At 67.5% G+C, this 10,034-nt stretch overlaps 1 protein-coding gene across 1 annotated transcript; it reads right to left on the bottom strand.

Moving 5' to 3' along the window:
* Window positions 1-5,897: 5,897 nt before the first annotated feature.
* Window positions 5,898-8,635, bottom strand: JAGN1 (jagunal homolog 1). Its single transcript, XM_074957276.1, has 3 exons — window positions 8,398-8,635; window positions 7,316-7,424; window positions 5,898-6,398 (listed from the first exon to the last, which is right to left on the bottom strand). Exons 2-3 carry the CDS (start codon window positions 7,402-7,404, stop codon window positions 5,936-5,938), a joined length of 552 nt encoding a protein of 183 aa, XP_074813377.1. The 5' UTR covers window positions 7,405-7,424; window positions 8,398-8,635; the 3' UTR covers window positions 5,898-5,935.
* Between the last annotated feature and the right edge of the window lie 1,399 nt (window positions 8,636-10,034).

Genomic DNA, 10,034 nt, shown 5'->3' with positions numbered 1-10,034 from the left:
CCCACCGCACCCCAGCTCGGCGGAGACGTGACCCAGCCCCAGGTGGAAGGAGGGAGGGACTGAGCAGTGCTGCCCCCTAGCACCCTAGCTGCCCCCTGCCTGCCCCACAGCCAGCACCACTAACAGAGCGGATTTACTTACCCCTGACTCTGCAGGCCTGTGAGCAAAGGACAAGAAGCTGGGTTAGTGCAGGAGGCCTTGAACAACAGATAGCACCCCCGCCCCCCGGCAGTCCCCAGCACCCCTCACCCTGGTGGTCCCTGGCACTCAGAGCCACCCCCCACCCGATCCCAACCCCGGCTGCCCACAGGGCCCAGCACCCCCAGGAGCATTGTGCTCGGGGAAAGCTGCAGTGGTTTATCTCCACTCCCAGCAGACTCCCCTGGCCGAGCAGTGCAGGGCTGAGACTGGGGGTTCAGCACTGCCTCCCCAGGCTCTGACCAGCTGAGCCGCCCTGCCCCACGCGGGGCTCAGGCCTCCTGCGGGGCCCACGGCAGGGCGCTGAGTGCCTGGCCCATGTTCCGCTGGCTGCCCTGACGGGCCTGCGGGCAGGCACCAGGCCGCGGGAGTACAGGCCTGCAGCAGAGCTGGGTGAAGGACAGCTCTCCATGCAGGTGGGATGCCAGCATGAGCGACGGGCCCCAGGCCCGTGGGCTCAGGAGAAGCAGGCACTGGGGTCCCTCCAGCAGCGACCTGCAGAAGTACCAGGCTTCCCTTATTTCCAGGCTGGGGGGAAGTGAGCGGAATCAGGCACGGTTCATAGGTGCAGCCAATAACTGTCTCGGGAAGAGACTGGTCTCCTGGCCCTAGCCAAGGTCTGACCCTTGGTCAGGGCACCACCAGTTTGCTAAGGGGGTAAGAGGTGAACTCGTGCAGCGTCCAGTGCTAATTCCTGCCTGCCTACACCGGAGCGACTACCATGGGTCGAGGCAGCCCCGCATTAGTGCCTGGATGTGGGGACCTGCCTTTAGGGAGCCACATTTCGAGCACCTGAAACACCATTCGGCCTTTGGAGCGAATCAAGACCTTTGTGGTCAAACTATCGCCGTCAACACCCTGTGCAAACAGTCATTCCAAGTGGGGAGCCCCCAGCGGGAGCCCGGGGTGCTCAGGGCAGGGCCAACCCCAGCGGCTTTCTGGACTCATGAGCAAGCTAACAGGCCCCTTCGCTTCTCTAACTCCCAGCCTGCGTCCCAGACAGGGTCACTGCCCGCCTACCTAACGCAGGCGCCTGTGGGCCCCTTCTGCCACCCACCCACTGGGCAGACGGCCAGGGGCTGCAGGGAAGGGATGGCTGCCCCACACCACTTACTGGCTGTGGGGTGAGGGGCAGGCTGAGAACTGAGCAGGCTGAGGACAGCCAGGAAGTCCAGAGGCCAGGCCTGGCACTTAACATGTGGAACTTCTTGCCAGAGGATGTTGTGAAGGCCAAGACTATAACAGGGTTCAAAAAAGAACTAGATAAGTCCACGGAGGGTAGGTCCATCAATGGCTATTAACCAGGATGGGCAGGGAGGGTGTCCCTAGCCTCTGTTTCCCAGAAGCTGGGAATGGGCGAGGAGATGGATCACTTGAGGATTACCTGTTCTGTTCATTCCCTTTGGGCCACCTGGCACTGGCCACTGTCGGCCGACAGGATACTAGGCTAGATGGACCTTTGGCCTGACCCACTCTGGCCTTTCTTATGTTCTTATGGCATGGTCAGGCCACAGAGCCAGAAACAGACACACGGCCCCCTGGGAGCCCTCCCACAGAGAACAGTGCTAAACCACCTGTAGTGAGGAATCCATCCCCTCCCCCACATGGGGATCCCAGGGAATCCACCCCTTTTTTCCCCCCTCCCTGGCAGTACCCAGCATCAGCTGCTCCCAGGCAGGAACAGGAGCCCCCCTGGCATTTCTGGAACACTCCCCTGGCCCCAGCAGCACGTGCCTGGCTCACGCACAGCTCTGCCCACACACTGTAACCACGGGCACCCTCATTCTTCACACAGTGTCCCCGAGCTCACGCTTGGCTTCACGGATTCCATGTGGCAGTAAGTTCCACCGGCTAGTTACGCCCAGTGTAAAGAGGTTCCTTTCCTCCATTTTAACCTGCTGCCCAGGTTTCAGTCCTACGTCCCCAGGCCAGCAGGGACCACTGTGACCACCTGGTCTGACCCCCACACCCAGCACAGGGCAGAGACCTGCCCTCCAGGAACCGCTAGAGCAGGGCTGTTAGCAAACACCCGCTCCCCACTGAACCATGGCCAGGGATGGAGAATCCTCCACCCCCACAAGGAAACTGTTCTAATTCCCCTCCCTGTCCAAAATTGGCACCTGGAGACGTGTAGCATCAGCCTCCAGCCCCAGGGTCAGGTACACCTTCGCTGCCCCTCGCCCACGATTTGTTCCCCAGTCGGCCCAGACACGCTGGGGTCCCTCACCCCGGCCCGGCTTGTGGCGGAGTTAACCAGACTGAGCTCCTTGCCTCTGTCACGACAAGGCAGGTTTCCGACCCTCTAATCGCTGCCCTGGTGCTTCCCTGGCCCCTGCAATGTCGAGCTGACCTCTGCCCTGTGGCCAGGCAAGCGGATTAATGGCACTGGGTCCCGGTCCCTCCCCCTCCAGGGTTTGTCCTAGTCTCATTTTACCCCATTTCTTGCTAGCTGCTAAACCAGGCGTAATGAAACAACCCGGCTGCTTACGGCACCTGCCACCCCGTCAACCAAATTCTCTTCATCCCTCCGATGGGACCCAAACCTGGAGTCCAGGGGCCCTGGCGCTTCCCTGGCCACACTGAACACACACAAGCACGCCTTTTCCATCACCTGCTTTGGGGCCATGACTTCAGCTAACACCCAAACTCCACTTACACCCGCTCGTGCCCAGGTGGGGTCAGGCCTAGACCCCTACAACCGCGCCCCAAATCCCTGGAGCCCCCCAGCGCCTCAGGGGCACCCCCCGTTCCTTGCGGCCAGCGTTCACACGGGGCTGTGATCACACGCGGTTTGCTTGTGCCAGGTCACAAAGCGACACTTGACCCGGCCGCTGCACGACGCCGCCTCCCGCCCCAGCCCCCCGGGACGCTGCCCCAGCCCCGGCTGGTTCTCGTCCGGCGCCGGGGAGAGCCCAGCCCTGCTCCCCGGGCGCCGCTGGCCGGCGAGCTGGGCACGGCCCCTGCCGCCGCCCCGTCCGCGGGGTGCCCGGGCTCCGGCGGGGTGCCGGGATTCACCCCCGGCCCCGCGGGGGGCCCCTGGGCGCCAGGACCCCGCGCCCCCCCCCGGTCCTTACGAAGTTGGCGGTGACGCGGGGGCGCGGCGCTCCGGCGCGGGGCCCGGCCAGCAGCAGGGCGGCGGCCAGCAGGAGCAGCGGGGCGCCGGGCGCGGGGCGCCCCATCAGCGGGGCTGGCACATGGCGGCGCGGGGCGCACACGGCCCCGGCCCCGCAGCGCTGCGCCCGCCCCCCGGCCGGGCCGGCTCCGCCGCATTCCTGCCGGCCCCAGTTAATCATCGCGGGGCGGGGCCGCCCCCCGGGGCCCTCCGCCCCCGGCAGCCGCGGACCGGGCTCCCCCCGCCCCCGGAAAGCGGCCCCCGCCGCAGTGCTGGGGCCCAGCTACCTGGCGGCCCCCAGGTGCGGCGGGGGTGCCCAGGGCGGGCAGCCCAGGCGGCAGGGGGCACAGCTGGTGCAAGGGGGACACGACCCCCCAGGGGTGGCTGCTGCCAGGGATCTGGCCCCAAGGTGTCTGCCAGGAGCTGCCCCAGAGACCCAGCAGCAGCATGCAGCTAACGCCTGTTTCCTGGCAGCTGGGACACGGGGACCAGGCCTGGGACCCTCGAGTGGAACAAACATCATGGGCAGGGGGTGTAGCCCCCTGCTTCACTCCAGGGCCCCTGGCCTTGCAACAGAGGGGGGCGCAGTAGATGCTGATGAGAATTATCGCTAGCACCCAGCGGATCAGAGCCCCGGTGCAGGGCGCTGCCCCCTCCCCCAGATAGCCCGTGCCCCATTAAGCTCCCTGTGTCCCCACTTCCCCCCTCCCCAGGGCACTGGCCCCGTACAGCCCATGCGCCAGAAACCTCCCTGTGTCCCCACTTCCCCCACCAAGGGCGCTGGCCCAGGACAGCCCATGCCCCAGAAAGCTCCCTGTGTCCCCACTTTCCCCCTCCCCAGGGCGCTGGCACCAGACATCCCGTGCCCCAGAAACCTTCCTGTGTCCCCATTGCCCCCGCCCAGTGCGCTGGCCCCAGACAGCCCCTGTCCCAGAAACCTCCCTGTGTCCCCATTGCCCCCACCCAGGGCGCTGGCCCCGGACAGCCCATGCGCCAGAAACCTCCCTGTGTCCCCACTTCCCCCACCAAGGGCGCTGGCCCAGGACAGCCCATGCCCCAGAAAGCTCCCTGTGTCCCCCCTTCCCCCCTCCGCAGGGCGCTGGCACCAGACATCCCGTGCCCCAGAAAGCTCCATGTGTCCCCATTGCCCCCGCCCAGGGCGCTGGCCCGGGACAGCCCGTGCCCCAGAAAGCTCCCTGTGTCCCCACTGCCGCCCCCGCCCAGGGCGCTGCGTGCGAGCAGGCAGCTGGGGCAATGGGAACACGGCGGTTGACCTGGTTTATTTCAGGCTTCCTGTGAGACTGTGGCAGCCTGCACAGAAACCCACACAGCTGGGCGGCACGTGCAGCTGCAGCCTGCTCCTCACAGGCTCGCCTCCATTCCGGGCCCACGTGGCAGCTGGGCTCTGTCCTGGAGGTCCTGCTGGGTGGGCAGCCTGAGGCACAGCATCCCCCAGACACAGAGCTGGCAGGGAGCCCCTTGTTTGACAGCAAACAGCCCAGCCCCCAGCACAACTTAGGGAGAAGTCTGTAACATTGGTATGAAGCCTGCGTGCCTCAGTTTCCCCTATGCATTGTTGCAGGGAGGGGGAGGGCTGTGTGCTCTGGGGCAGGCTAGTAGACAGAGGGAGGGTGTCCACAGCTGCTTGGGCCTCAATCCCCCTATCAGTGGAGCATGGGGAAGACAATGGGGAATCCAGCACCTGGCAACCAAGATCAGCAGGGGTCTAGGCACTGCCATTCCCAGGGTTTCTGGGAACCCAGCAGCAGGACAGACTCGGGGGGCAGCTAAGGGACACAAATCAATGCAGGGCAGCGAGGGGTATCTGCCCTTCCCCCACCCCCTGGAAGACAGAGTGCTGGAGGCTACATGCTCAGCAAGGCGGCTCTTTATTTCATCCCTTCTGGTCACTCCATGTAGGAGAAGCAGCTCGTGCCATCGCTGGGGGGCAGGGGCACCTGGCCTGAGACCACTGGCTCGCTGGTGACCTGGAGCTGTTCATTCCCTGGCGGAGCACGGAATGCACCCGGCTGTGGGGGAAGGGAGAAACCTGCATGCCCCCAGGGCAATCCGGGCAGGGCACTGGTGCAGACTGGGCCTCAGACACAAACATCAGCCCAGCACAAGCCACTGTGGTAGTGGGCAGTGCCACGGCAACCAGCGTCTGCAGCCCTGGGGCTGTGCCATGTCATCAGACTTCAGGGCAGAGGCACTGGGATCAGGGCACCTTTCTGCTCCATGAAATGGGGAGATCAGTAAGGGCTGGTGGCTGCCCCCCTTGTGCCACACCTGGGCCCCTCTCATCCCAGCCAACCGGGCAGAGGCACCAAAGCCGAGTGCTGCCGGGGACTTCTGGTGAGGGGACCCTGGTCGCATGGGGAGCTGCCCCCCTACCCAGCTCTGGCCCATGTTCGGTCACTGCAGCCAGGGCTAGGGTTGGAGGGGCCCTGAGCACACTCCGGCTGGCTGCCTGGCAGGGCAGCCCAGTCTATAGGGAGCTTTCAGTGTTTACCAGCAGAGCTGCCCAAAAATGGGGACCCCCACCATGGTGCCATCCAGCCCCCTGGGGATGTGGCATCCCCCTCCCCCCCCAAGTCACGCAGGTGTGTGGCTCCCAGTCCCTCTTCATTTCTTCTTCTTCTCCTGCGTGCTGGCGAACCAGGAGTCCAGGAGCTTCTTGCTGTAGTAGAGCTGCCAGCCATGCACCTGCACTGCCACCACCACCAGCAGGCACATGACGGAGACGGCGGAGAAGCCGAAGATGAAGCGGTAGGCCTTACCGTGGCGGTAGAGCTGCTGCGCCATGGGGAACATCTCCATGCTGCCGTAGATGAGGGGTGCCACCGAGAACAGGCCTGTGCTGATCATGGACAGCACCAGGTAGCTGATGTTGTTGCGGGGGAAGGACATGAGGCCGAAGAGAGAGGGGATGATGCTGAGCAGATAGGGGTACTCCCACTGGTAAGGCATGGCCACCTGGTCATGGGGCAGCAGCTTCAGGTGACCCACACACATCTGGGCCAGGAGCAGCAGCCAGATGGCCACCTGCATGTAGATCAGCTTCTTTATCTCGGACTTCAGGGCCACACTGCAGAGAGGGAGAAAGTCAGGCTCAGGCTGGCACTTCGATGGGCTCCCTGGCTTTGCCTAAGGGGGCTGGGCAAGAAGGACTCAGACAGGAGAGGTGGCAGTCAGGCTGCCAAGAGCTGTGGACAGAGCCTGAAGCCTGCCTGAACCTCAGCTGGGCCCCAGGACCCCAAAAGAGCAAGGCTGCAAACCAGCCCCTGGCAGCATGTGTCTCCCTGGGGTACAGCCGAAGTCACCAGCAGTGCGTGATCCTAGAGCACTAGCCTGAAGGCTACGGAGCAGGGTGAGCCCAGCAGGAAGGGCAGATTCCTCTGAGTAGGTCCCAGGGGGAAGCAGCTGCTGGGTGTGAAGCCTGACTGAGCCGCTTCCCCTGGCAGACGGGGGGCCTCCCCACCTGACTGGGGCTCGGGGCAGAGTGCTCCAGGACAAGCACAACAGAATTAAACTGCAGGTCAGCCCGGGCGCTCTCTGGCCATCTGCCCCCTGCCAGCCAAAGCCACAAGCAGCCTGGTTTGTGGCGGGAACACCTATGGCCATGGGGGCAGGGCATCAGCCTACAATGCTCACTCTGGTGGGAGCTGCTCGTGACCCAGAGCTGGTGTGCACAGCACCTCTGGCTTTCCCGTGGGCTGGGCAGGGAGGAGGCTGCACTGCAGCATAAGAGACCTGCCCTGGACACACACACCCTGCCCTGGCTTGGACCTTCAGCTGCTCAGACAAGTACAGTGACCCTTTGAATCCCAGCACACAGTGCCCTGGGGACAGACGTATTCCAGGGTCCAGGGAATGCCCAGCCATTCATGGACACCAGCTCGGCCCTGCTGGGCAGCTCCGCACCCTCCCCCAGCTCACTGGGCAGGGACCCAGAATGGGGTGCAGGAACTCAAGGGGCTCAACCCAGCCTGCACTCAGACCTACCTCATCTGGTAATGGGAGGCCACCCTCTCGCGATGCTGGTAGTCACTGCCATCAGTGCCCTCAGCCCGGGGGCCCGCACGGGAGGCCATTGCGCTAGGCACCCCAAATCCTGCCAGAGAGATGGGCAGGGTGAGCCGGGGGACACGCTGCCGTTTGGGGTACGGACACCAGTACCCACAGGAGCTCTGTGCCCCGAATCACGCGGGGAGAACAGGGAAGGAATCCCCGGCAGGCCCAGCTGGGCGCCACAAGTGAAAGCACATGAGATTACATGGATCCCGTGACCGCAGGCAGCCACCCCCCATGGCTGGGGCTCCCCCTCCCTTCCCCCCCAGCCAACCCCCCCACTTCCGCACACACCCCATGGCTGGGGCTCCCCCTCCCTTCCCCCCCACTTCCGCACACACCCCATGGCTGGGGCTCCCCCTCCCTTCCCCCCCACTTCCGCACACACCCCATGGCTGGGGCTCCCCCTCCCTTCCCCCCCAGCCAACCCCCCCACTTCCGCACACACCCCATGGCTGGGGCTCCCCCTCCCTTCCCCCCCACTTCCGCACACACCCCATGGCTGGGGCTCCCCCTCCCTTCCCCCCCAGCCAACCCCCCCACTTCCGCACACACCCCATGGCTGGGGCTCCCCCTCCCTTCCCCCCCAGCCAACCCCCCCACTTCCGCACACACCCCATGGCTGGGGCTCCCCCTCCCTTCCCCCCCAGCCAACCCCCCCACTTCCGCACACACCCCATGGCTGGGGCTCCCCCTCCCTTCCCCCCCAGCCAACCCCCCCACTTCCGCACACACCCCATGGCTGGGGCTCCCCCTCCCTTCCCCCCCACTTCCGCACACACCCCATGGCTGGGGCTCCCCCTCCCTTCCCCCCCAGCCAACCCCCCCACTTCCGCACACACCCCATGGCTGGGGCTCCCCCTCCCTTCCCCCCCAGCCAACCCCCCCACTTCCGCACACACCCCATGGCTGGGGCTCCCCCTCCCTTCCCCCCCACTTCCGCACACACCCCATGGCTGGGGCTCCCCCCCCGCACACACCCCATGGCTGGGGCCCCCCCAGCCCCGCTCTCCCACCTGCCACGGACGCAGCCGGCGTGCTCAGGACACTCTATCACCTCGGCGTTACTCTCTATAGTGTGCGTCAGGCCCTTCTTGCTCGCAGGAGGCCAACTCTATGGTTACCCTGGGGCGGGCTCGTCTCCACCACGGGAGGCCCGGATGTAGGATTGTGCCTCGTGCCCAGGACGCGGCAGGGGCGGAGCCAGGGCCGTGGGCAGGGCCAGGGGGCGGAGCCAGGGGCGTGACCACTGCCCAGGGGAGGAGCCAGGGACGAGGGCACCGCCCAGGGGCGGGGCCAGGGGCGTGGACACTGCCCGGGGGAGGAGCCAGGGGCGTGCACACTGCCCGGGGGCGGGGCAGTGGGTGTGGTCCCTGCCCGGGGGAGGAGCCAGGGACGAGGGCACCGCACAGGGGCGGGGCCAGGGGCGTGGACACTGCCCGGGGGAGGAGCCAGGGACGAGGGCACCGCACAGGGGCGGGGACACTGCCCGGGGGAGGAGCCGGGGGGCCAGGGCTGCACCCAGTGCGGGCCACGCGGGGGAGCGGGCTCGGGCGAGGACCCCCGGCCCTGCTCCTCGGGCTGTGGGCATCCCGCACTCGCCCCCCCAGCCCGAGGACCCCCGGCCCTGCTCCTCGGGCTGTGGGGATCCCGCACTCACCCCCCCAGCCCGCACTGCGCAGCCGCCCCCGCGCTCACAAGGGTTCCCCGATCTCGGACCGCAATCCGCCCGCTGCAGCCGCGGCCCGCTCCCGCTCCCCTTCCCGACAGCCGGCACCGCCCGGGCGGCTGTGCGGAGCCCCGGCTCAGCCCTGAGCGCGTCCAGGGCTCCGGCCTTTGCCCACGGGCGGGTTGCTCCCGCTTTGAGCCTTTGCTCTCCCCTGGGCTCCCTCCCGCTTTCCGCACCCTTCGCAGTGCGCAGCCCCGCGGGGCGGCCAGCGCAGCCCCGCGGGGCGGCCAGCGCAGCCCCGCGGGGCGGCCAGCGCCGCCCCGCGGGGCGGCCAGCGCCGCCCCGCGGGGCGGCCAGCGCCGCCCCGCGGGGCGGCCAGCGCAGCCCCGCGGGGCGGCCAGCGCAGCCCCGGGACCCCGCTCCTGGGCAGACGCCCGGAATATCGCGCGTGCTTGGCCGCCGGGTGACCTTGTTGGGCCAGCGCTGCAGCGTGGCGTGGAGCCCTGCGGCCGGCGCGCTGCCGCCGGGGGGGACACCCGCACCCCAGGGCGCAGGCTGTGGGAGCGGCTGGCCCCTCGGCGACGGTCTCCAGGCTCTCGCCCGGACCGCGCCCACAGGGAGGCACGGGGCTGCAGAGAAAGGCGGCTCCCACCGTGTCCCGTGCGCCGCGTTCACACCTGCTCCGGTGTGTCCCGCGGCAGGCGCCTGCCGCCCAGACCGCTGCGTTGGTCCGGAAGCGGCCCCAGGGACGCCCCGGGGTCTCGCGGTGCGGACTGCCCCGGCCGCCCGCGGGCTGCTGGCTATTGCCCCGGGCTGCTGGCTCTTGCCCCGCCCCGCCCGCGCTGGGGCCGCTGCTCGGCGGCTCCCGGCCGGTCCCGGTCCCGCTCCCCTCTGGGTCGATGGAACCGGGGGGGCTGCCCGGGGCGGCGGAAGTGGGGGGCGGGGGGGCCGATCTGTGCGGGCATTTCCGTCTCTCCAGCCCCC

The sequence above is a fragment of the Natator depressus genome, chromosome 7, assembly GCF_965152275.1.
Source record: "Natator depressus isolate rNatDep1 chromosome 7, rNatDep2.hap1, whole genome shotgun sequence".
Classification (NCBI taxonomy): Eukaryota; Metazoa; Chordata; order Testudines; family Cheloniidae; genus Natator; species Natator depressus.
The sequence above is the reverse complement of the archived record's forward strand: the minus strand, read 5'-3'. Positions and strand labels throughout refer to the sequence as shown.

Coding starts and splice junctions, on each gene's coding strand:
- JAGN1 (XM_074957276.1), bottom strand. CDS start 7,404: ATGGCCTCCCGTGCGGGCCCCCGGGCTGAGGGCACTGATGGCAGTGAC. Junction 6,399..7,315: donor GCCTCCCATTACCAGATGAG/GTAGGTCTGAGT, acceptor CCCTCTCTGCAG/TGTGGCCCTGAAGTCCGAGA.